We start from the raw sequence: 27,027 nt of genomic DNA, 5'->3' as shown, positions 1-27,027 counted from the left end.
CCCACAATAATAGCAGAGATCCCAAAAATCTCGCTTTTCCCTAAACAAACTCAAATTACTTGGCGCCTCAACAGGAGCTGGAATAAATCGAGGCATGCGCATTACCAAAGCAAAAGGGTGCTTAATAGCATCCCAGCATAATGCATAAAAACAATTCTAAGCAGAACAATTTATTTCTTTCTGATTCTTACCTAAGGTATCATTACTCACAACCCAAATAAAGGGCAGCTGAATAATTAGTTCTCTTAAAAGGGGTATACTTAACATTGGAGGAGGACCAATCAGATGATCCAGAGCTCTGTCCCTCACTCAGACTGTTGCCTAATGCCCCTTTCCAATCAAAAGTAATCTGTCCCTTCTCACTATCATAGGAGAAAGATCAGTACAGCTTCCATTAATTCAAAAGGATTAGCATTAGATCTTTCTGGATCCATATGAATAAAATTATCCTTTAATGAAGAAATCACAGTAAAGCACAAGCTTCCTACTAATGACAAGGTTCTCTCATCCTGAAAACTCTGTATCTGAGGATCTAAAGGCAAAAAGGCAAGCCCCAACTCTCTATTATTTGTGAAAAATCTAGGGAACACCTGGGCATTCTGCATCACTGGCATCGGTAGGGGAAGGTAGACATGATGGCCCACCGTAACTCTCCCATCATACTAGGAACCATCATCCCGAGTAGGAGAGTCTTCATCACCCACTTGGCCTCCATCCTTCTTATTCTGGAGTTGTGAAGGAGCTCTTCGAGTGAGTCTTTCAGGGATCCACAGGGGGTTTTCTTCCTCCTGTGGAAAAACATACACAGCTCCCCTGGATCTTATAAGAATAGGATCCGGGCCTTTCCAGAGATCAGTCAAGACATCTTTCCATTTTACCATTTCTTTTGGCCTATCAGGCTCTAAACTGTGGCGATCAGCCGCAGTGTGGCCTTGGGCATCACAGTTCAAGAAATTAAGGGTAAAAAGTGCCATGGATACAGCAACTCTTGGTACCGAGGGTAGAACATCCTCAATACTCCCCTTTTGTTTAATCAGATATGATTTGAGTGTACGATGGGCACGTTCCACAATGCCCTGTCCTTGAGGGTTATAAGGTAGGCCAGTTAGATGGGTAACATCCATTTGCCGACAAAACTGTCGGAATTTTTGAGAGGTATATGCTGGTCCATTGTCTGTTTTTAAAATTCTGGGTTTTCCCCAAGCACTCCAGGCCTCAAGGCAATGTTGAATCACATATGAGGCCTTTTCCCCTGTTAGGGGTGTGGCAAACATTACGCCAGAACAGGTGTCAACAGAAACATGAACATATTGAAGCCTTCCAAAAGAGGGAATATGAGTAACATCCATCTGCCACATCTGCAATGGTCTAATGCCACGTGGGTTTATTCCCATGTGGGGAGTAGGTAAGAATTCGCAGCAATTCTGGCATTGAGTAACAATTTCCCTAGCCTCTTTCCTGGATAGAGCAAAACGACGGCGCAAGGTCTCAGCCGTCACATGAAAGCGCTTATGGAATTCTTTTGCTGCTTGTGCATGGGTAGACAAGGCAGCGGCCACCAGCTTTGTAGCCTTGTCCGCTAAGTCATTCCCTAAGGACATGGGACCTGGGAGTCCAGAATGTGCTCGGACATGGGTAATGAAAACAGGAAATCTCCTATTTAACAAGGCAGCTTGTATCTTCTGAAAGATGTTAGCAACTCTGCTGGAGGATCTTATTATTCCAGCTATCTCAAGGAGATTAACTGCATTAACCACATAAGAGGAATCTGATACAATATTGAGGGGTCCTGGAAAAGCCTCAAGAACCTCCAGTACTATCAGACATTCTACAACTTGAGGTGAAGTTTCATTATATTGTTTAGATATAACCCTATCCTTGACCACATAAGCTCCCATACCAGTTTTTGATCCATCAGTGTACACCACAGTCCCATCTGGGAGTGGGTCTTTAGCTGTCACTTGTGGAAACACTATAGCCTGGTTTAGGGCAAACTGTAAAATTGGATGCTTTGGAAAATGATTATCAATTTGTCCTGAAAAGGAAGTAACTAAAACTGCCCAATCACTAGATGTGGCTGCCAAGGTCTGAACTTGTGCAGCAGTATAAGGCACAATCAAGGAATCAGGATCCCTGCCAAAATGTGTAACAGCTGCTTTTATTCCGCGAAGCGCGAGCTGTGCAACAGCATCAGGGTACCAGTCAATAATCTTAGCAGGGGAAGCATTTGGATGAATCCAAAGTAATGGTCCATGTTGCCACAGGACTGCAGTTGGCAATTGAGCTGTCTTAAAAACACACAGATTAAAAGGTAGTGACTCCTCAATTCGTTGTAATTGTGCTTCCTGTAAGGCCTCTTCCACCATCTGTAAGGCTCGGTGGGCGGCAGGGGTAAATTTTCTGGGTGAGGAGATATGAGGCTCACCCTCCAGGAGATCGAAGAGGGTTTTAGATCAGCAGATGGAATTTTTAAAAAGGGCCTCAACCAATTTATATCTCCCAGAAGTTTCTGAAAATCATTTAATGTTTGTAAGTGGTCTTTGCGAATTTCTATTTTCTGAGGAACTATATTTTTGGGAGTAATCTTTGAGCCCAAAAAGAGGCCTGTATCTGCAATTTGAACCTTTTCTGAGGCAATCTCTAATCCCCACTGTTTTAATTCAGCCACCAGCATGGGAAAAGCCTTTTGTAAAACATCTAACTCTTTGTGACAAATAAGAATATCGTCCATATAATGGATAACGATTAAAGATGTAAATTGCTTCCTAATTGGCTCCAAAGCCTCCTGCACATATAGCTGACATATTGTTGGGCTATTGGCCATGCCTTGCGGCAGTACCTTCCACTGAAATCTCTTGTCTGGTTCCATATGATTAAGAGAAGGGATAGTGAAGGCAAACCTTGGTCTATCCCGTGGGTAAAGTGGAATAGAGAAGAAACAATCCTTAATATCTATAATAATAAGCTTCCAATCTTGAGGAAGTGCAGAAAGCAAAGGAAGGCCTCTTTGAACAGGGCCAAAAAGATGCATCTGATTGTTAATGGCCCGCAGGTCGTGGAGTAATCTCCACTTCCCAGATTTCTTCTTAATAACAAAAATTGGTGTATTCCATGGGGAGGTAGAAGGCTCTAGATGCCCCAGCCGTTCCTGTTCTTGCACTAATCTTGTGACAGCCTCTAATTTTTCAGAGGATAGAGGCCATTGAGAGACCCATAACGGCTCCTCTGTTTTCCATGGTATGGGTCGTGAAGCCTCAACGGCCCCTAAATAAAACCCAGTCCTTTTCTACCCCGATTTCCGTGTTGTGTAATGGGTTTTATTCTGCCTTGTTCTTGCCTACCCAAGCCTCTACCATTTGTATACCCCATCTTTGCCATAATGGCTGATGCCTGGGGGAGTATTCATTAGTTAGGGTCATGCCCATGGCTTGTAACACATCTCGTCCCCATAAATTTACAGGGAGTGGCAACACATAGGGGGTAAAACATCCCTGTTTGCCTTCAGCATCCCGCCAGGTTAAGGCTGAGGCACTGATGGCAGGAGAGGACTGGTATCCAAGACCTTGTAGAGAATGAGATGAAACAACAGTGGGCCAAGACTTCGGCCACCAATGGAGTGAAATAATGCTTTTGTCTGCTCCCGAATCCATTATCCCTTCAAATTCTTTTCCATTAATTAACAATTTTATTGTAGGTCTCTCATTTAGGGGTATAGCCAGATAGGCTGAATCACTTCCAGAAGATCCCATAGCCCTTTTTTGTAAAGTGTAGGTTTCTCCATCCCCGAGGGAGGGCAGCAACACCAGTTGTGCAATTCTATCTCCCTGCTTTATAGAAAATACACCCCGAGGGCTAGAACAGAGAACTTGAATCTCCTCTTTATGATATGGGTCAACAATCCCAGGATATATAATGAGTCCCTGTAAAGTTAAGGAGCCACGGCCCAGAATAAGCCCAATGGTGGCAGGGGGCAAAGGTCCAGGGGAATGGACTGGGACCGGTTGAACATTCATTTGGGGCATGAGTAATTGGTTCCCATATTTCTGAGGGCCCTGGGACCATGGGCCCCGTGACCCGTTTTTTGATTGGGGTACCTTGGAAATCTTCAATAGGGGGCAGAAGCCTCCCTTTTACATCCCGGACTGACCTGCATTCGCTAGCCCTATGATAACCTTTACCACAACGATAGCAAAGCTTCGATTCTCTTGTTCTTTCAGGGGCTTGACAATCTTTCTTAAGGTGCCCCATTCTCCCACAATTAAAACAAGCTTTTCGATTAGATAAATCTCTATACCTGTGCGTTTGTAAAATGGCGGCAGCTAGTCCTGCATTGGTTAGGGGTCCCCCCAGCTCCCTGCACACTCTGAGCCAATCTTGTAAACCTTTGCTTTTGCGAGGGCGATAGCCGCTCGACATTCCTGGGTTGCTTGTTCATAGACAAGTTGCTCAATCAGGGGCATAGCTTGTTCTGAATCACCAAAGATGCGACTGGCGGCCTCTGTCATTCTGGCCACAAAGTCTGAAAATGGCTCTTGGGGTCCTTGGACAATCTTTGTAAGGTGTCCACTGGACTCTCCCCTTTTTGTGAGGGCCTTCCATGCTTTAATAGCGGCGGCCGACACCTGACCATAGACGCCCCAGATGTAGTTGGTTTGATTAAGGGCATGTTGACCCTGACCTGTCAGCATTTCAAATGTCCACTGCCTCTGATTCTCATCTTCAGCCGTGGCATTAACTCTAGCTTGTGCCTGGGCTGCATCATACCAGAGAGCCTTCCATTCCATGTATTGTCCCATGTTGGGAAGCACTGCTTTCACTGTCGTTTGCCAGTCAGTGGGAGTCATGGCAAAATTAGCAAGCCTTTCCACCTGTAATGTGGTAAAGTTAGCATTGACCCCATAATTACGAACGGATTCGGCCAATTCTTTAATTTGATTGTAATCTACGGGGGTATGTACTCTTCCGCCTTCCACATTCTCGAATACTGGAAAAGCCATTTGTATTTTTCTCCGTTCCTCTAAAGGTAAAAAGGAGTCAGTACCAGTATTCAGCCGAAGCTCATATGGCGGAGGCGCTGAGGGCGTGAGCCCGCCGGATTTATAGGCGGTGGCCTCACATTCATTTTGTTTTCAGTGGCCGGTGTCTATCAGGGTGATATCTTTTTCCTCATACCGTGCCACCTCCTCCTCTAGACCACCTTCTTCGCTAGAATCCAGAGTGTCAGAATCAGAATTATCTAGCTCCAAGGCTTCTAGCTCTACTGCAGGGTATAGACTAGATTCTGGCTTTTTCTTTTTCTTAGATTTGTTAAGGGGTGAATGATAACTCCCTTCTTTCTCTCCCCCTTTCTTAACTTCCTGGGGAGGGCCTTTTTCTTAGACATGTCTTTTCTTTTGCGAGCTCCCATTCTCTCACTCCGTTCAGTTTCTGACATGCTATCCTGAACTTCCTCTAAGGTTCCCTGACTTTCTATTATAGCAGGGTGACAGGCCTCATCCTCCAAGCAGTTTTTAACTAGCTTCCAAATGGCTTTGGTACCTAAGCAGAGATCTCCTTCTGCATGCTTCCTGTCTAGTTCTTTACCTAGCTTGTTCCATGAGGCCACAGTGAGGGACCCGGAACAAGCATACCATGGTGCCACTCTATCTACCTCCTTCACAAAATTTTGAAGTGTTCGTGGTGCAATTTTAAGATCTCTTTGTTTTAGCACAGTCTGTAAGGCTGTAACCACTGACTGTGACGACCCCATCGCGCTGACAGCTTATCTAAAAAACGCGCTCAACTCCGTTACCAGACTGACAGCACCAGACTGACAGCACCAGACTGACAGCACCAGACTGACAGCGCCAGATGGACAGCGCCAGATGGACAGCGCCAGACGGACAGCGCCAGACGGACAGCGCCAGATGGACAGCGCCGTTCTGTCAGCACCAGCCACGATGAAGGAGAAGGACAAACAGGACTAGCACCAAAGCCTCCACTGACCCGTCCCACGGTGATGACAAACTAAGGCCAAAGTCGAGAAAAGGGTTGTTCAGGATAAAGCATACCTCTCTGAACCTACGTCCCTGCAGTTCTGAATCCGCCCCGTCTTCCGAGGGGTCTCCCGCGGCGCCGGCGATGTTGAAGAGTTCCCGGGTTTCGGCACCAGATGTCCCGCGCTACCGTCTCGCCAGCAAGAACGACGCAGAACACTCGGATCCTTCTGCAGTAAAGCTTTAATGCATCTTGAGAGATAGATGATCAGCTTCTTAGAGGGAGACCCCAAGCTAAGAAACCCAGCCCCTTATATAAGCCTAGGAGCTCCGAGTGAGATGTGTAGAGCCGGGATTGGTGGTTTGCACATCACCCCAGATGACGTCACGGGAGAGGCACAGTTTAAACGGTTAACTCCAACTGACAGCGACAGTTAACTCCAACTGACAGCGACAGTTAACTCCAACTGACAGCGACAGTTAACTCCAACTGACAGTGGATGTCAGCGCCATCTTCTAACGGCAATAGCGATAGCGAGGGCGGCTCCTCACACACCTGAGTCCTGGGATTCAAGGTGTACACCACCATATTAGGCTGTTATCAAATTCTTTTTTTGTTTGTTTTTTGTTTTTTGAGACAGGGTTTCTCTGTATTGTTTTGGAGGCTGTCCTGGAACTTGCTTGATAGACCAGGCTTGGTCTCAAACTCACAGAGATCCGCCTGCCTCTGCCTCCGGAGCGCTGGGGTCAAAGGTGTGCGTCACCACCAAGGCCCGGCTCGATTCCCCAGTTTTGATTCCCCACGTGGTAGTTCACAACCATCTGTAACTACAGTTCCAGCGGATCCAAAGCCCTCTTCTGACCTCCTTGGGCAACTAACTGTATGGGGTCACACACATACATACATTCAGGTATGAAATTCACATATAAAAATGAGTGAATCTAATTTTAAAATATAAAACTTTTTTTAATTAAAAAAAAAGTATAGTTGGCAAGCTGACTCAGTGACTAAAGTCTGACCCCTTGAATTGGAACCCTGGGACCCACATGGGAGGAAGAGAGAACCAACTGTCTCGAAGAAAAAAAATAAATAAAATAAATAAATAAATAAAAAGAATCAAAATGTCAGAGTGACTTCCCTGTGTCCAAACATTTTACTGGGTCTTCCTCAATTAAAAATCACAAAGAGAGCCGGGCGGCGGTGGAGCATGCCTTTAATCCCAGCACTCAGGAGGCAGAGGCAGGTGGATCTCTATGAGTTCGAGACCAGCCTGGTGTACAAGAGCTAGTTCCAGGATGGGCTCCAAAGCCACAGAGAAATCCTGTCTCGGGAAAAAAAATAGCAAAGAGCTGGACAGTCGTTGCATCGCCTTTAATCCCAGCACTTGGGAGGTAGAGGCAGGCGGATCTCTGTGAGTTCCAGGCCAGCCTGGTCTACAGAGTGAGTTCCAGGACAGCCTCCAAAACAATAGAGAGAAACCCTGTCTCAAAAACCAAAAAAAAAAAAAAAAAAAAAAGGAAAAAAAGCAGTAAATAACAATCTAAGTTAAATATTTTTATAATATTTGAGAAAATGTTTATCAGTTTAGTATTTTTGTATGTAAAATGTACTTCCAAATTTTGTTTTGTTCTGTTTGTTTTTGGATGGTTTGGTTTGGTTTTTGGCTTTTTGAGACAGGGTTTCTCTATATACCAGTCCTAGCTGTCCTGAAGCTTGCGTTGTATACCACACTGTCTTCAAACTCACAGAGATTCACCTGCCTCTGCCTCTTGAGTGCTAGGTTTTAAAGCTTGCCCAAGCTCAGTTCTTTGAAAAGTTTCATTGGGTAGCTCTGGCTGGTCTGGAACTTGCTTTATAAACTAAGCTAGCTTAGAACTCAGAGATCCACTTGGCTCTATGATTAAAGGCATGTTCCACCATGCCCAGCTTATTTTGCTTTTAAAGATTTTCAAGGCTGCACAAGTGCATCTTTGTGAGTTTGAGGTCAGCCTGATCTACATAGTGAATTCAGTTCTGGACCAGCAAAGACCTCTCTTTTTTTGAGGGGTTGGTTTGAGATAGGGTTTCTCTGTGTAGTTTTGGAGCCTGTCCTGGAACTCACTTTGTAGACCAGACTGGACTCAAACTCACAGAGATCCTCCTGCCTCTGCCTCCTGAGTGCTGGGATGAAAGTACGTGCACCACTGCCGGGCTATCTTTGTATTTTGGGGACAGGTTTTCCTGTGTCCCAGGCTGGCTGTGTGCTCTCTATGGAGATCTTGGAAATTTTTTTTTTAATTTTTAAAGTCATTTTTTTCTATTTTGCAGGGTCTTTCTTTTCTTTTCTTTTTTCTTTTTTTTTTTTTTTCCGAGACAGGGTTTCTCTGTGGCTTTGGAGGCTGTCCTGGAACTCGCTCTGTAGCTGGCCTCGAACTCACAGAGGTTTTTTTTTGTTTTTTCTTAAGTTTTATTTATTTATTATGTACACAGTATTGTGTCTGCATGTGTCCCTGCAGGCCAGAAGAGGGCACCAGATCTCATTACCGATGGTTGTGAGCCACCATGTGGTTGCTGGGAATTGAACTCAGGACCTCTGGAAGAGCAGTCAGTGCTCTTAACCTCTGAGCCATCTCTCCAGCCCGAGATCTTGATACTTTGATCATCTTGATTCTATCTCCCTAGTGCTAGGATTATGGGCATACATGACTAGTCAGAATTGGGCAGTGCTGAGAATGGAATCCAGGGCTTTGTGCCCATTTGGGCTAATATCCTACCATCTGAGCCACACCCTCAGTCTAAAGGATGGTATGCTTTTCATTTAACTGAAACAAATTTAATTATGTGTCTGGAAAGAAGGCTCAGTATTTTAAAGCACTTATTGCTCTTGAAAAGGGTGGGGTTCAGCCGGGTGTTAGTGGCGAATGCCTTTAATCCCTCCCAGCACTCGGGAGGCAGAGGCAGGCGGATCTCTGTGAGTTTAAGGCCAGCCTGGTCTACAGAGTGAGTTGCAGGACAGCCTCCAAAAGCCTCGGAGAAACTCTGCCTCAAAAATAAAAAAAAAGGGTGGGGTTCAGTTCCCAGCACCCACACTGTGGTTCACAAACATTCGCAATGCCACTTGCAGGAGATCCAGTGCCTCTTCTGAACTCTGAGGGCTTCAGCATATATGTGATACACATACATATAGTTAGGTACACACATACACATAAAATACATGTTAAAAAATATTTTCAGGGGCTGGAGAGATGGCTCAGAGGTTAAGAGCACTGACTGCTATTCCAGAGGTCTAGAGTTCAATTCCCAGCAACCACATGGTAGCTCACAACCATCTACAATTCAATCTGGTGTCCTCTTCTGGCATGTAGGCAGAACACTGTATATGTAATAAATAAATAAATCTTTAAAAAAATATTTTCAGAAGCCAGGCGGTGGTGGCACATGCCTTTAGTCCCAGCACTCGGGAGGCAGAGGCAGGCGGATCTCTGTGAGTTCCAGCTCAGCCTGGTCCACAAAAGCTAGTTCCAGGACAGTCTCCAAAGCCACAGAGAAAAAATCCTGCCTCAAAAAAGGGCCTGGAGAGATGGCTCAGAGGTTAAGAGCACTGGCTGCTCTTCTAGAGGTCCTGAGTTCAATTCCCAGCAACCACTTGATGTCTCACAGCCATTCGTAATGAGATCTGGTGCCCTCTTCAGGCCCGAAGGCATACATGCAGGCAGAACACTGTATACATAATAAATAAAACATCTAAAAAAATCTTTTAAAAAATATTTTTGCCGGGCATTGGTGGTGCACACCTTTAATCCCAGCACTCGGGAGGCAGAGGCAGGCCAGTCTGGTCTCCAAAGCAAGTTCCAGGACAGGCTCCTGAGCTACACAGAGGAAACCTTGTTTTGAAAAACCAAAAGAAGAGAAAAATTTTCAATTATTTTTATGTTACATGTGCATGAGTGCTTTGAATACATGTGTGCCAACCACGTGCCTGTTGGCTCTGAAGACCAGAAGAGGATCCCCTGGGCCTGGAGATACAGTGCTTGTGAATGACATGAAGGTCTAGAAATGGACCTTGGCTACCCTAGAAAAGCAGTCAGCGCTCTTAACCTCTGGGCCATCTCGCCAGCCCTAAAGTCTTTAAGTTACATTTACTTTGTTTTATGTTATTTGTCATGTGTATGTGAATGTGCACATGGATCACATTGATGGTGTGGTCTCCTCCACCATTTAGGTCCTGGGGAACAAACCCATGCAGTCAGCCTTTATCTGCCGAGTCATCCTGTCATCCCCAACCCTCTTCTTGAGACAAGTTCTTACTGTGTAAGCCAGGTTGGTCACCATGCTCCTTCAATCCTGTTTCAGCCTCCTGGACCAAAGAATTACAAATGTGATCCACCAAGCCTGGCCTGATTCTGTAACTCATGCCAGAGGCAGGCGGATAGATACCTTGAGTTAGAGGCCAGCCTGGTCTACATAGTAAGCTCCAGGTCAGCCAAAACTATATCATGAAACTGTCTCACAGAAAAATTAAAAATAGCCAGGCATTGGTGGCACACGCCTTTAATCCCAGTACTCCAGAGGCAGAGGCAGGCGGATCTCTGTGAGTTCGAGGCCAGTTTTGATCTACAGAGCAAGTTCCAGGACAGCCTCCAAAACAATACAGAGAAACCCTGTCTCAAAACTAAAAACAAAAACAAAAAAAATTAAAAATAAAATTGTGTGATTGTGGGGCTGGAGAGATGGCTTAGAGGTTAAGAGCACTGACTTCCCTTCCAAAGGTCCTGAGTTCAATTTCTACAACCACATGGTGGCTCACAATCATCCATAATGAGGTCTGGTGCCCTCTTCTGGCCTGCAGAGACACATGCAGGCAGAAGATTAAAAAAAATGTGTGATTGTGCTGTGTGTACCACATGGTGCGTGATGGAAGAATTGGGGACAGAACTGAGGTCCTCAGGCTTGACAGCAAACACTATCTGCTCAGCCCTCTCAATCAATCTGTCCAGCTCCTCAAACTCAGAAATCTGCCAGCCTCTGCCTCCTGAGTGCTGGGGTTTGAGCCACCAGTGCCCGGCTTTTTTCTTTTCTTTTTTTTTTTTTAAAGGTGGGTTTCTTTATAACAGCCCTGGCTGTCCTGGATCTCCCTCTGTAGACCAGGCTGGCCTAACAATCAGAGATTTGGCTGCCTCTGTCTCTTGAATGCAGAGATTAAAGGCCTGTGCCACCCATGCCAGGTGCTCTGGAATCTTCCCCACAGGAGCAAGGTGTAGCAGCGTGGTAGCGCGCTGGAGGCCTAGGCTCCATCAGCAGCACCACACATGAGCATGCACAGAAATGTTCGGGGTTTGGGGCAGGGTTTTGCACTGTGGTCCAGGCTTGTGTGAAACCTGCGATCCTCCAGCCTCAATTTCTAAGAGCTAAATTTACAGCCTAAAAGGCGGACATGGTAGTGCACGCCTTTAATCCCAGCATTCGGGAGGCAAAGTCAGGCGGGTCTCTTGAGTTACAGGCCAGACTGGTCTTGAAAAATCAAAAAACAAAAACAAGCCGGGCGGTGGTGGTGCACGCCTTTAATCCTAGCACTGAGGCAGGCGGATCTCTGTGAGTTCGAGGCCAGTCTGACCTACAGAGCGAGTTCCAGGACAGCCTGAGCGGTTATACAGAGAGAGACCCTGTCTAAAAAAAAAAACCAAACCAAACAACAACAACAACAACAAAAAGACTGTAGGCTGAGCCAGCGCATTCTACTTCTCTGACTCAAGCCCTTTTGGGTAAATGGAATGGGTGCGCCAAGTCTTTTTTTCCCCCTCCCCCGCCGCGATTTTTGTAATTCTCGCCTGAGAACCCCTTTTCTTCCAACACTTCTCTGCCCTCCCAAGCGGCGATCTGCAGGCTGGGAAGGAGTCTAGCCAGACCAACGAGTAGGGGGGGTTGGGGAGAGTGAAGAATGTCCCAGGCTGAGGTGAGGCAACAGCACGACCTAAGTCTGCTGGAGACCAAGCCGGGGGGTGGAGGGAAAGGGGAAGGACTCTCGATGGGGGCCGGGCAGCGCCGCGCAGGGGCTCCGGGGGCGGGCAGGGCCGCCTGCCGCGGGCTTCCCGGGCCAGTCTGGGTTCAAAGCAGCCCCTGCGCGGCTCCAGAAGCCGCCCCCTCCTCCAACGCAGGGCAGCCCCCGCCGGGAGGGACTCAAAGAAGTTTCTGCTGATTGGAGGGAGGGCGAGGAGGCCGGGAGAAGGGGCGTGGGGGTGTGTGTCCCACTGTCATGTAAATATCCCCCGCGGGCAGGGCGGCTGCGAGGCCGGCTTCCACCTCCCGCACCTGAGGTCGCTCCAGCCCCTGCCACTCTCTTCCTCCTCTGCGCGCCGAGGCTCGGGCCGCCGGCTTCCCCTCGCCACTTCCCTGGTGCCATGGCCCCGAAACGGCAATCTGCGCTCCTGCCTCAGTCCAAGAAACCCAAGTCGGTTCCCGCCGCCAAGCTGGAGGACAAGTCGGCCTCTCTCGGCCTGCCTAAGGGAGGTAAGTGCCTCCATCGCGTTTCCTTGGTGATCGATCCTAGTTGGCCTTTCTCTGCCCCGATCCTTCTGGAGATGGGACCCCCCCCCACACACACACAAAGTCTCCCGAAAGGCTCTCGGCTCGGGGCGCCCGGGGAGTAGTGAGGCAGACGTACGAGCGGGAGCAGAAAGCGCGGGACCGGGAAGCCCGTGCGGAGGGGACTTCCTCTGGCCCGTGACACCACGTGGGATCCAGCTCGCTCTTCCCAGCCCCCAAACTCCCTCCTGGCGAGCTTCTGCACGAGCGAGTGCACCACCCACCACTCTCGAGTCCTCCCCGCCCTTCCGACGCCGAGTCCTGGAGGTCTCGAGCCCTCCCGGGTCGGTCTCCCTGTTGGTGCAGCCGCCAGCCCACAACTCCGGCCTGAATTACTGCCACCTCGTGCGGCTCCCAGCTTCCTTCTCCCATCCTGCCCAAGCAAAGCCAGTCACGTGACCGGCTCCCCAGACTTGTAAGACAGCCTCTTGCTCGGTCGCCCTCCAGGTACAAACTAAGACTTCCTGTACCGGGGACCCTGCCCACCTGGACCCCACCCACTTCTGGTTCTGTACGTGGTGGTCACCCTGTAGCACCTACAATGTCGCCTAAACGATTGGGAGCTGCATGCTCGCCTGCGGCCGCGGACACCTACTTGTCCTCGGTCAGGAAACCCGCGCTCCCCTTCGGCCCCGAAGCGGAGTGAGGGGAGATCGGTCTCCAGCTTCTCCCCCTGAGCCTAAGCCCCTATCAGAAGCCCCTGTTGACCGCACCCAGTGTCCGCCCCGTGCTAGCACTTTCCCCATTTTCCACTTAGACCGTGGTTTCCGTGCCTGCACTTTTCCCCCTTCCTCTGTTGACCACGAGGGCTGCGTTTCTTAGACTCAGCTCCGAGTCGTGGTGCGGTACTTTTCCCGAGTGGCTTGGGTCCGGTACAGCGCAGGGAAGCGGAGGGAAAGTGTCGGTTGGGCTGAACTTTAGTGCCTCGGGTGGAAGGGACACTAGACGCCGAGTGGAGTCCACACCTCAGCCCTTCTGTGGTTCTGTTAACTTTTGCTGTGTTTTAGTCGTTCGCCTTTCAAATGGCAGGCAGAGACCTGCCCTGTGCCTCAGAGTGGTAAAGACCGGGTCTCCGTACGCAGCCCTGGTTGACCTGGTACTCAGCCTCCCTTTGCCATCCTGGGATTAAAGGCACTACCTGGCATTTTTCCTTTTGGTTTTTCGAGACAGGGTTTTTCTGTAGCTTTGGAGCCTGTCCCGTAACTTGCTCTTTAGACCAGACTGGCCTGGAACTCACAGAGATCCACCTGTTTGCCTCGGAAGTGTTGGGATTAACGGCGTGGGCCACCACCGCCTGGTTTACGCTCTCTCTGTTCGTTCTGCATTGTTTACCATTTCCGAGTGTGCTTGTGCATTCCTCTTGAAGGCCGCTGTCTAATCATAAGGTGGCCCCTCAAACCTCTTGGGTCTTCTGTAGATCTACAGAAGGTAATGGTTACCAACCAACCTGTGGGTCAGACATTGTGGGTAAAAATAGCAGTTTTTAGACAAAAGAAAGTGGCCCTAGGAATGGACCGTGAAACCTCTGTAATGAGGTATGGCCTGTAGTTAGAAAAAGAAGATTGGAGAGGTGGCTCAGTGCTTAAGAGCACTTTGGCCTTGCTCTGAGGACTTGGATTTAGTTTCCCAGCACGCACATGGTGGCTCACAACCACCTGTAACTCCAGCTCCAGGAGGAGCCAGCATCCTCTCCTGGCCTCCCTTCCATCTGCAGCAACATGGTATACCTATATTATATACACACGGACAAAACACTATGTAAAATAGAAATAATTTTTAATGTTTTGTAGTAATACAAAGAAACAGATCTGTCATTCTTTTTGGTTTATCGAGACAGGGTTTCTCTATTGTTTTGGAGGCTGTCCTGGAACTCACTCTGTAGACCAGGCTGGCCTTGAACTCACAGAGACCCGCCTGCCTGTGCCTCCCGAGTGCTGGGATTAAAGGTGTGCGCCACCAACCTCAGGGCAGGTGTGTTTTTGTGTGTATGCCCATTATTGATGTCAGTTGTGTCTCTTAGGCCACCTTTAAAATGTTGAGGGGTTTTGGGTTGGAAGAAAACCAGTAAGTTAGTCTTAAGTCATCCTGGTCTACATAGCCCGCTCCAGGCCCCCCACAAAGAAAAATAGTAATTTATCTTGATTTTGCCTTCTGTAAAGTTCAGTTGGAGGTGGGGCTTTGTGAATGGACAGCGATGACAGCTTAGCAAGCACCAGACTCAGGTTTCCGGACTCATTACCTCAGGTTTAATTTTATCCATAAAATGTACTTCGTATCTTACCTTCAGTTTGAGGCTGGGGGGTGTGTGGTTAAGTAATAGGACTTGCCTAGTAAGCACCAGGCCTCAGGTTCAACTCTCAACACCGAAAGATAAAACCTACTTTGTATGGAAGGAGAGGGTTATAGGAATGCTCTTGTGTGGTGGGCCTTGCAGGAGTTGACAGCTAACCTTTCTGCCTGTCTCCTGTCTCTTTCCTGATTTTGTTTGTGGAATTTCTTTGCAACTGTGCCAGGACCTTACAGGACTATCTTGAAATGATCCGTGGTGAAAGTTTGACCGGACATTTAGCAAATGTTACAGATCACAAATGTTATTCCACTGTTTTGTTATTTCTTTGCCAGATGTTTGTTTCCCTCTTTAAGAAAGCACCTGTCCACAGTTGTATGTGCCTGTGAGCTGTTGGAGTCCTTAGTGGCTGTTGACAGTTTTTTTTTTTTTTTTTTTTGTTTTTTTCGAGACGGTTTCTCTGTATTGTTTTGGAAGCTGTCCTGGAACTCGCTCTGTAGACCAGGCTGGCCGAATGCTGGAATTAAAGGCGTGCGCCACCAGTGCCGGGCTATTGACAGGTTTAAGTTTACCAATTGTAATAGATGAAAGGAATTCACAGAATTAAGCAGAAGGTGCCCCAGAAGGCTTAGGCGAATTTCCTGAAGTTGATGGAGATTGTGTATGCATGGTGTATTTTACATTTATTGATCACCAACCGTGAGTGTCTTTACTATTAAAGCCACACGGCTTTATCTTTAAGAACTGATAATAAAACAGGAATGTTGGGAGGTGGGTGACTACCCCAAGCTCAAGTTGCAGACCACTCAGTTAGAGAGGTCTTTTCCAGGACCACGTGTTGGGGTAGAGGAGAGCTGCTATCTTTTCAAGCCATGGAAAACTGTTTAAGCAGAAAAGCCTCTTCCCAACATCGTGCTTAAGGGCTTTTTAACCTAAAACTGGGTTTTGCCGTTTTAGTCTTTGATATTTAAGAAGCCTAAACATTTCTCCATTTGTGGCCTTATTGCTGAGATGGACACACCTGGTATTAAATTAGGCCTGTGGCAGCATGGCGCTTCCTACATTCAGAGGACTTAAACATTAGTGTGACCCTGTTTGAGTATGACATGTGACAGCTTTTGAATTTTCAGAATCGAGTGCAGAGTGGAGGCTTGACTTGGCCCAAGGGTACATAACACCAGGGCCCTGTGAGTAGACTGGATAGATGAACTGTTTGTAGGTTTGCGCACAAGCCCGGAGTTTGAGTTGGGAACGCAGTGTCTCCATCTAGAAAAAAGGATGGAGGTGCTTCTTTCTCCCGCAAAGAGGGAGGTCGGACCTACGGTGCCCGGGGTGCACAACTGTAATCTGTACTCCCAAGGCCTGCACTTTGGAGGGGCTGCGCGCGCCCCCTCTCTGGCGCCCCCGGCCGCCCCGAAAAGGGAAGCCGCTCAGCCACCACGTGATGCGCGGGTATTGGGGAGAGGAGGCCCCGCCCCTTAGGTCGCCGCGCGCCCGCCGCCGCGCGCAAACGTCCCGGGTCGGCAGGAGAAGGGGAAAGCGGGGGAGGGGAGCGCCGCGCGGGGGCCGGACCATGCGTCGCGGAGCCGCTTCCTCCCGCCTCTCGTCCAGGCCCCAGTGTCCCCACCACCGCCACCACCACCCGCTACGGCCCCGCCCCCTGGCCCGCGGCCCCAGCCAATAGCTGTGCGGCGCGAGCGTCTCCGCTCGGGGGCGGGCCTTGCGCAGGCCTAGCGCGCCTGCGCTCTGCCGACTGCCCCTCGCCGCGAAGAGGAGGAGGTGGAGGAGGAGGAGGCGGCTCAGGGCAATCGAGAAGCGAGCCGGAGCGCGGGGCGCGAGTCGAGGAGTCCAGCCGAGCCGCTGCCGCCGCCTCCCCGCCTTGAGCGAGAGCCCCGGCCGGGGGCCCGCCACAACGCGCCCGGGCCTGCCTCGGCGTCAGGCCTCGCGGGCAGCGCCAGGCAGCCAGGGGGAGGGCGAGCAAGAGAGCGCCGGGAGGAGGCGGCCGGAGCAAGCGGCGCCGCGCGTGTGGCGTGAGGGGAAGCCGCTGGCCGCCCCCTTGGCCGTCCCTTCGCTCCCCCTCCCCGCTCCCCGCCCCGACCGCGGAGGGCACCATGTCGGCGCCGACGGCCAAAACCAGTAAAAAGGAGCTCAACTCCAACCACGACGGGGCCGACGAGACCTCAGGTGAGGACCGGGCGCGGCGGGGGCCCGGCCGCGCCGCCATCTTTCGGCCCGGGCCGCGGGGCTGCGGGGGGCGCGCGGCGGCCGCGGAGCCGGCGCCCTTTTTGTGTGCGGCGCGGGCCCGGGGTGGCGCCGTGGCGGCGGGCTGTGCGGACGAGGCGGGGGCGCTGCGGCCTGCGCGGCGGGCGGAGACCCCCCCTTCCCCCGCCCGCGCTCTCCTCCCCCTCCCTCCCTCCCGAGAAGCCTCTCTTTATTGTGCTCCGCCATGATGCCTCGCTCCCATCAGCCGCCGCCGCCGCCACATGGTGCGGCCGGACGCAGCCCTGCGGCCCGGCCCCTCCCGCCACCCTGCTTCCCGCCCGGAGCCGGCGCCGCGGCGGGACCGGGAGCTTAGGTCTGGGGCGGGGTAGCGACGCGGAGCCGGCGCGAGGATGCTCCGGGCTCCGCGGGTAGCACGCCCCACGTGGGGCAGCCACACTCGGGCGCGCCGGGCGTGCGAGGAATCTGACCCGGAGGCCGAGCGCTGCAGGGGCTTCCAAGGGCCCTTAGGACGTCTAGTCCTCTCCGGGAGGGTCTTTTTAGCAAAGGGCCGCTGCAGGACCCCAGGGCTAGTTACCGGAAATGGACCGCGCGGTCGGGCCCCTTCACGCCCACTTAGCTTTGTAAAAGCCTTCGCAGCCCTCACCGGACAAAAGGGCACGAATTAGGAGCACACCCCTTTACCTCCTCGGGCCCTACTAGTTTTGGAACGGCGTTTTCCCAGTAAGTGTTCAGAAATGCTGTACGGCCGCGTGTGATGACCAGTCTCAGGACAGGGTTGAAGGAGTAAGGTCGGGTTGGAATCAGTTTCGTATTCTAAGACTGAGGTAGTTTGGTGACTGACTGGTCTTTTTGTCGGTGTTTGTTGATAGTCGTAATAAATTGAGCAGTGTTTTTAGAGCGGTTGTACCAGTTGGTAGTATCATAATTTGTCATGGATTAGTTTCCACATTAAGTTAGCAGCTGGCACCGTTCTATTGCAAGTGTATAATGTGATTAGTAATGAACACGAAGAATTTCTGAATGAGGCCTTTCCCTCACCTTTCATAATGAAGGCGGGTGATTGGACCCTTGTAATGAAACTCTTTAAAAAGTGAACCAGTAATGAAGCATTTTTCAGAGTGGCCTAGCCAATATCTTAATTTGTGAGAGGTCGAGTAATGAGAAAGTAATTTGTCAACTGCGTGCTTGAACACGTGGGGAGCATGCTTTGTAGTAAGCACTTTTCTACAGTTTCACTGTTACAGCTCACATCGTATCAGGAAGTGTAGCTTTGTAACTTGTATTGAGTCTTGTGTTCCTTTTGTTTTGCAGAAAAAGAACAGCAAGAAGCAATTGAACACATTGACGAAGTACAAAATGAAATAGACAGGTAAATTAGAATTTAATTCACCTTATGGATGTTTTCTTGAGAATCCTGTTTTTTGGTGGGCATAATTCCTGGATTAAACAGTACCTCAGCCCTCCAGGTGGAAGGAGACTTGCTTTTAAAGGCTACAAAATTTCCTTGCCTGGTGGGTGGTGTCTTTCAGTTTTCATAGAGAAGTGTGGGGAAAATGTTACATGTTTCTAAACAACTTCATTTAATACTTTGTGTTACTTGGGAAACACAATCTGGATAGCCCAGAAATGGAGTATATTGAAATACAATGTTGTCACTACTGGAGACAAGCCGTTAGCCCTGCGGTTTTGGTTCCCAGAGAGGCCTGGGGGCAAGGAATGCAGATACTCCCCAAGGGGGACAACAATGTTGCTAAAATGTGTCAATTTGGATATTTAGCTTTACTGCTTTATTTTTTTATTCTAGTCTTCAGGAGTAAGCTAGGGAGTCTGTGTCTATAAATAGACCTTTTGCAGATCTGAAACCAGTGAAAAAGCATATTTTGTAGTCTTGAACAAGTTATATTTGTCAAATAACAATCGTTATAGTAGTCAACATGTCTTCATTTTTTCAGACTTAATGAACAAGCCAGTGAGGAAATTTTGAAAGTAGAACAAAAATATAACAAACTCCGCCAGCCATTTTTTCAGAAGAGGTCAGAATTGATCGCCAAAATCCCAAATTTTTGGGTAACAACATTTGTCAACCATCCACAAGGTGGGTCAGCTGTACTGAGGGTTAGAACATTTGTCCTGTAGTTGGGGTGCTCTAGGGGCATTGGTCTCCAGGGCAGTGGGTGTATCAGAGAACAGAGTTGTTCCTGAATTTGTAAGCATTATCCATTCAAACTTGACCTGATCCAAGTTGCTTGTCTAGTGTCTGCACTGCTTGGGGAGGAAGACGAAGAGGCTCTGCATTACTTAACCAGAGTTGAAGTGACAGAATTTGAAGACATTAAATCAGGTTACAGAATAGATTTTGTAAGTAGTTAACATCCTGTTTGCCTATGAAAATGAATATGTGCTTTAGTTATTAGTTGTTTATTGATTTTTCTAATCTTTTGATCTTTTACAGTATTTTGATGAAAATCCTTACTTTGAAAATAAAGTTCTCTCCAAAGAATTTCATCTGAATGAGAGTGGTGATCCATCATCAAAGTCCACTGAAATCAAATGGAAATCTGGAAAGGTATTTCATATATAGTGGCTTAGTTGAGTCTGTTGAATACTAGTGCTCAGTGCCTTATATTTTTGGGTGAAAGTGCTGAAATTACAGTGTGTAGAGGTCAGATACAATACTAGTTATACAAAGTTTTCATAGTGCAGTATCTTACACATTTTTCAGTTTTGGAGACACAGGTCTGACTTGTAGAAGTATTTTATTATGAAGTCAGACAGTTGGTAAGATACACATCCTTCTGTGAAAGCAGTTACAAATGCACACTTTATAATTGTTCTTAGTAATGTGTGATCTCTACTGTGATCTTTTGCTTCGGGGGTATTTTGGTGGTGTATAAAGCTAATATAGCACACATTGATGTTTTTGTTTAGGATTTGACAAAACGCTCAAGTCAAACACAGAATAAGGCCAGTAGGAAGAGGCAGCACGAAGAGCCAGAGAGCTTCTTTACCTGGTTTACTGACCATTCTGACGCGGGTGCAGATGAGTTAGGAGAGGTCATCAAAGATGATATTTGGCCAAACCCCTTGCAGTACTATTTGGTGAGTTGATGCTCATTGACTTGAGGTTGTGAATGTGTTCATAAAGGAACACTGTCTGGGTTTTGTTTGGTTTTGCTTTTTTAAATTCGGTCTTTTCAAGTCCTTTGCTTGGTTTTTTTAAGGTTCCTGATATGGATGATGAAGAAGGAGAGGCAGAAGATGATGACGATGATGATGAAGAAGAAGAAGGCTTGGAAGATATCGATGAAGAAGGGGATGAAGATGAAGGTGAAGAAGATGAAGATGATGATGAAGGGGAAGAAGGAGAGGTAAGAAAACATAAGACTTCAGGGACTTTGGAGATTATTTAGAATATAATGAATAATACTAGAATGTAATATAATTATAATATGGAAATGGCTACAAGAATTGGAAGATTTGGGGGAGATGAAGTCTTACCATCTGGATCTTTTCCCCCCTTGTTTTAAATTTTTATATGTATGGGTGATTTGCCTACATGTCTCTGCACTACATGTAACTTACCTGAAACTATCAGAAGGGGGCATTGGATACCCTGGTATTGAAGTTAATGACGACTGTGCCACTGTGGGTACCAGGGTTCTGAAGTGCTCTTAATCTGCAGGCACGCCTTCACTGCCAGAGGTAGCTTAATGATGATTCATATTAGGCTAAGAGAACTGGGTGCTGTCCAAGGAGTGTTTGAGGGCCTCCCCGTGTTTTGTACCCAGAAGCTAATGAAAAGTCTTAGAGTTTGCCCTAATGGTTGACTGGTACTTATTCTTTCAGGAGGATGAAGGCGAGGATGACTAGCACAGAAGACTGATGGATTCCAACCCTCTTTTTTTATTTTCTTTTATTTTTAATTTTCTCCAGTCCCTGGGAGCAAGTTGTGGTCATTTCCCTCCCCTCCCTTCCCCGATCCCTCTTGTGCTCAGTCGCCCTGTTTTTGAGGTCTCTTCTCAACACCATGGTTCTCAACTTACTTGGGGGGAAATACCTTGAGCAAAATACAACGAGAAAAGAATCTCCACTCTTCTGTTCTAGATTCATTTTTATCCTTGTCTCAGACTATGGTTTCAACACCACCAACGTGCTCTGTGGGGGAAAAAAGAGAAGTCCTCTGGCTCCCTGGGCTCTGCTGGAGGCTAGGGGTGCTAGGCCCCTGTGTAGTAGTGCATAGAATTCTAGCTTTTTTCCTTTCTCTGTATATTGGGCTCAGAGATTACACTGTGTCTCTATGTGAATACAGACAGTTAGCATTTACCAACATGTATCTGTCTACTTTCTCTTGTTTAATAAAAACAAAAAAAAAAGAAAAAAAGGGGGGTATAGAAGGTCAGCAAGGGTGGGTTTGAGGTGTCTGGGGGGGTAAGTGGGCATTGTGACAACATGGCTTCTCCTTTGGCATGTTTAATTGTGATGTTTAACAGACATCCTTGCAGTTTAAGGTGACACTTTTAAAATAAAATTCTCTCCTAACGATGACTTGAGCCCTGCCACTCAATGGGAGAATCAACAGAACCTGTAGGGTTTTATTTGGAATTGACATTCTCTGTTGTAACTTTTAATTTTTTTTATTTTTTATTTTTTTGGTTTTCACTGGAAGGAAAAAGATGCTCATTTTTAAATGTTGAAGTGTACAAGTTGCTTTGTTACAATAAAACCAATGTGTACACAAAGAACCGGATGCTTTTCTGTCAGGGCAGATGCTCAGTATGACCTTCCAAGTTTGACCTGCATAATGACATGTCAAACTGTCTCCCTAACTTGGTAATTTTTTGATACGCACTTTGCAGGATGACCTCAGGGCTATGCAGACTAAGTTAAAGGGATTTGAACCATGTCTTAATGTCCAAAACTGAGTGATTGGGTACAGTTTGCTGCCATGGACTTGGACCCTTGATTTTTATCTCAATTTGGCATTTTTTAAAATGGGCCATTAGTTGCCTGGATATTATGTACAAAGGACAGCTGCATGTCAGCATTGGCAGTGTGAACTGGCCAAGAAAGTGGGCTGTCAGAGTATGCAGTCCATGGGGTGGTCAGGAGTGCTCTGTCCCAGGCATGCAGCAGAAGCTCTCAGATGTGACTGCATCTGGGTGGATAAAGAGCTTCAGTCTGCTCAACGCCATTGTGCAGAGAATAATATTCTGGAAAGCTACCTGATGCATAAGCTTTTTAATGTAAAATAGAGCTTAATTAAATGCCACTTTTTCAGAGATGATTAATGGACAGCCTGGTCAAATTCAAAAGTTTTTTGATGTATAAAACTTTATAAATGGAACTATCCCATCAATAGGCAAAGTGTAACTGAAATCTGTCTAGATGGATAGTGTGTTATTTCTGCACAGGACTCTGTTTAGTAAATACATCACTGTGTACGTCAGGAATCTTGCTCCAATAAAGGAACATAAAGATTTTTTTTGGACTGGGGTCATTCTCCTTGTTTTATAGAGGCTTAGAAGGTGTATTTAATGGCCGGGGGTACTGTGGCTATTTGGTAATTATGGCCCAGGTACGCATACAAAAGGTATGTACCAGACTCAGACATGTTACATGACTGAATAGTCTTGGTGATTGAGGGAGGGTGCTGACCTGGGACTTCTGTGAATCCTAACTCCAGGATGTTGGTGGAGTTGGGTGTGTGTCCAGTTTTAAAGTAACTTACATCCCTCACCCCTTCCTTCTTTTTCTTAACCAGTATGTTGTACTTTATTTTCAGTCTGTACCGTGTTCACTCTAGCTAGCCTGAGTGGCAAGGTGTTGCCTCCCCTTGTGCTCTAGATAGTTCTTGAGCTTTTGCATATTCTGGTTTGTTTCCCCAGTATCTAGGAGTTGTGGGAGGAAAGTCCTATAAAGAGCCAGTTACAACAGCATAATGCATGTGAACTCCAGGATTCAGGAAGTTAGAGTGCTACTACCTTGTAACTTTTAGGTTTTCAGGACAGGGTTTCTCTGTAGCTTTGGAGCCTGCCCTGGAACTCTGGATCATGCTGTCTTCAAACTCAGAGATCTGCCTGCCTCTGCCTTCTGAGTCCTGGGTTAAAAGGCACAACCCAAGGAGACCTTGTAACATTAATTTTTATGTGTATGTGAGTATTTCGCTTATGTATGTCTATACCAGGGGCAGTTCTCTGAAAGGCCCACAGAGGGCATTGGGATTCCCTGGGGCTGGAGTTCCTGGGTCCCTCTGCAAGGGCAGTGTTCCAACTGAGCCATCTTTTCCAGCCATTTTTATTTCTTGGCCACAGTGGTTCTGTTCCAAGTGTGAGCTACAGGCATCAGTTACAAAGTCAGTTCCTCAATGATTCCCTGGGGGGGCTGGAATCATGTTTTGGGGTCTTTGAAGGTAATAGTTTGACCCTATATACTGTCACTTTATTCTTGGAATTATGGATTTCAAGGATTGGGATGAGGAAGCCTAACAGCTTCCTGGACTTTGGCTATGCCTGAGGGTGTCTGGGCCGGCCTTAAAGGGGGGGGGGGGGGTGTATGAGGCATGAGAGAACTAGCGAAGTGGGCCATACTGTTTTACAAGGAGTCAAATGAGTTCCAGGAGGGTGATCTTGTCTCAAAAACAAGATTGGGGGCGGGCGTTAGACACTGCCAGCACAGAACTTCCTGAAGATGTTTATCTGTCATCAGTTCAGGGTCCCACAGGATAGCCAAGTGACTGCAGTAGTCAGTGAGCTGCAGGCATTCCTGAGGAGGTAGATGACAGTTACTCAGTGGTGGCAGAGGCAGGCTGGCCTGCACAGAAACCAATCTCAAAGCTCCATTTGCTTTGATAGAAGGCATACTGGTCTCTTGAATTCAAGGCCAGCCTGGTCTACAGGAGTTCCAGGACCACCAGAACATAGCCAGTGTATATGAAAGTTTAAATTTTGGAGATGGACTTAGAATTTGAAAGCACTTGTTACTCTTGCAGAGGACCCTAGTCTATTTCTCAGCACCCACGGAAGCATCCTGAAGCACCAACTGTTACTCTACTGACCTCTTCGCATGTACATGATGCATAGATATGGAGCTAAAAACACATAACAAAATTAAAAATAAAAAGCTTTTCTGTGAATGTGTGCTGTGTTTCTATGTTTGCTTCCTGTGTATCAGGTCTAATAGATCGTGGTTCTGTGATTAGAGTAAGACTCCTAGCAATTTCAGGGTGTTTCCCGGCTTGATAGGTAGTGTCTGCACTAAGAGACTTAGAGTAGCTGCACTAGTGGGGAGAAGGACATATAGGAAGATGTCCAGTATCGTAAAAGAGGAGTTAACAGCCGGGCGGTGGTGGCGCACGCCTTTAATCCCAGCACTCGGGAGGCAGAGGCAGGCGGATCTCTGTAAGTTTGAGGCCAGACTGGACGGACAGCCTCCAAAATACAGAGAATCCCTGTCTCGTAAAAACCAAAAAATGGGGGGGGCAGTTAGCTCTGTCTGCCTGAGAATTTGAGGAAAGTTCCTGTAGGGAGTAGGTGCTACTGGACCTTACTCTTCCAGATGCCTTAATGGGATAGTGACTTCTTTTTCCTCCATGTGAGGCACCTGACCATCTCAAAATTCAGCTTCCTGGTGCTGAAGTAGTATATAGGAGGGCCTGGGGGGTTGCATCCTTTCAGGGTTTTGCCAGGCTTATGCAAAATCCAGCATTTGACTACTCCCTGCATAAAAAAAGTACACAGAGATAACTGAAGCGTTTAGCCACCTGTAAACATTTCAGGGGATCCAGTCAATGCCATGGAATGGGGATGGGAGTCTGCAGTCACATGTGCAAATACTTTCCAAAACAGTGTTGCTGTGTGGCCTTGGCTGTCCTAGAACTGTAGGTTATCATTGGACTCAGAAACCCCGTTTCTGCCTCCCAAGTGCTGGCCTGAAAGGCATGTGCCACCATGCCTGGCTCTTTTTGAGATGGTGTTTACTATGCATTTCTGATTAATTTTTTATTAGCTTTGTCCTCTCAGTGCTAATTACAGGCACTTAATTAGCAATGTCTTGGAACTCTGACCAAACTGGTCTCAAATTTAGAGATCTCTCTGCCTCCCTAGTACTGGGGTTAAAGGCTTGTGTATTACACACTATTTTTTAAAAAGTGAATAAAAAGCCGGGCGTTGGTGGCGCACGCCTTTAATTCCAGCACTCGGGAGGCAGAGGCAGGCAGATCTCTGTAAGTTCGAGGCCAGGCTGGACCGATAGCCTCCAAAACAATACAGAGAAACCCTGTCTCGTAAAAACAAAAAAAAAAAGTCAGGCAGTGGAGACTCATACCTGTAATCCTAGTACTCCAGGGGCAGGCCTGGTCTACAGAGCAAGTTCCAGTACAGTCAGAACCACACACAGAAGCCCTGTCTGAAAACAAAACAACAAAGTGAATAAAAGATTTTGTTCGTGCATGAGGGTCAAAGGACTGCTGGTGTAAATTGGTTCTCTGCACCATCTGGGTTCAGGGTCTTTATTACTGGCAGCCAAACCCCTTTACACAGGGAACCACTGGTCCAAAGGAGTGTTCTGAATCAGATTATTTGCTTGCTTTTAGGAGTAGCATTCTCCTTTTTTCATTTTTTTTTTTTTAACGGAGGCTCAAAAGAGCCACCTGAGTGCTGGAAGTACAGGCATGTGCCACCACACCCTCTCAACCAGTGAACTGTAACACTGGGCAACTCCACGAGAAATTTGCTAGTCTGATTAATAAACTGCAATCCTTTATTTGTAACCCAAGGTTTGTTTAAATGGAGGATGGAACCATGTATAGTACCATTTAATACCAGGATTGTATATTAAGACCCTGGCTCAGTCTGTTGGTGGCACACGCCTTTAATCCCAGCACTCGGGAGGCAGAGGCAGGCAGATCTCTGTGAGTTCGAGACCAGCCTGGTCTACCGAGCGAGTTCCAGGACAGCCTCCAAAGCCACAGGGAGACCCTGTCTCGAAAAACAAAAACAAAAAAAGACCCTGGCCCAGTCAAATGGTGGTGGTGGCATTGCACGTCTTTAATCCCAGCACTTGGGAGGCAGAGGCAGGAGAATCTCTGAGTTCCAGGCCAGTCCAGGTAAGCAAGGGCTACATGGAGTAACCCTGTAAAAACAAACAAAAGACAAAATGATATCTTGGCTCAGTGGCACACACCTGTAATCCAACACAGGAAGATTAGTTCAGGGCTTCTCCATACTGAGTCCGTAAATTCAGCCAGCCTGGGCAGCAAGGGATTCTGTCTCAAAAGTAATGAAGTGGTTCTTTAATCCCAGCACTCGGGAGGCAGAAGCAGGCAAATCTCTGTGAGTTCAAGGCCAGCATGGTCTATACAGAGCGAGTTGGAGTATAGACACCAAAGCTACAGAGAAACTCTGCCTCAAAAGAAAAATGAATGAATTGGGGGCTTGCAGAAATGGGTCAGTGATTTACAGCACTTGCTACTCCTGAAAAGGACTAAGGATTTGATTCCCAGCAACACCCCCATCTCCACCCCCGTGGTGGTTCAAGACTCCAGTTCCAGGAGATCTGATGACTCTGACCTCCAAAGATACCAGATATCCAAATGGTGCACATAAAGAAATCCTAGCGCTGGGTGGTGGTGGCACACGCCTTTAATCCCAGACTCAGGAGACACACATCTACAGAGAGTAGCCTTGCCTCAAAAAATAAAAACAACAAAATGAAAGTAGCCTGGGTGTTGTGACGCGCATTTTTTTTTATGTTGTTGGTTTTTTTTTTTTTTCAAGATAGGGTTTCCCTGTGTATTTCTGGCTGTCCTGGAACACACCTGTAGACCAGTCTGGCCTCAAACTCACAAACATCTACCTGCCTCTGCGTCTCAAGTGCCAACATTAAAGGCTTGGGTATAGTATGTTTGGACAACGTCAACCAGTCCAATCTGGCCCTCTCCGCCATGCACAGTGTCTTCACCGCTCTCCCACCCCCATCCCATC

At 47.7% G+C, this 27,027-nt stretch overlaps 1 protein-coding gene across 2 annotated transcripts; it reads left to right on the top strand.

Annotated features, from left to right (window-relative positions):
- Positions 1-12,039: 12,039 nt before the first annotated feature.
- Set (SET nuclear proto-oncogene) lies at positions 12,040-22,527 on the top strand. 2 transcript variants are annotated; one of them, XM_040745076.1, is made up of 8 exons: positions 12,040-12,462; positions 18,359-18,416; positions 19,000-19,142; positions 19,302-19,405; positions 19,500-19,613; positions 19,976-20,146; positions 20,269-20,415; positions 20,894-22,527. In XM_040745076.1, the coding sequence occupies exons 1-8, from the start codon at positions 12,354-12,356 to the stop codon at positions 20,915-20,917; spliced, it is 870 nt and encodes a 289-aa protein (XP_040601010.1). In that variant the 5' UTR covers positions 12,040-12,353; the 3' UTR covers positions 20,918-22,527. The 2 variants fall into 2 exon arrangements, with proteins under 2 accessions (XP_040601010.1, XP_040601009.1); XM_040745075.1 differs by lacking the exon at positions 12,040-12,462 and adding an exon at positions 16,593-17,008.
- Positions 22,528-27,027: the final 4,500 nt, after the last annotated feature.

The sequence above is a fragment of the Mesocricetus auratus genome, unplaced genomic scaffold (genome assembly GCF_017639785.1).
Source record: "Mesocricetus auratus isolate SY011 unplaced genomic scaffold, BCM_Maur_2.0 Super-Scaffold_100004, whole genome shotgun sequence".
In the NCBI taxonomy this organism is placed as follows: Eukaryota; Metazoa; Chordata; class Mammalia; order Rodentia; family Cricetidae; genus Mesocricetus; species Mesocricetus auratus.
The sequence above is the reverse complement of the archived record's forward strand: the minus strand, read 5'-3'. Positions and strand labels throughout refer to the sequence as shown.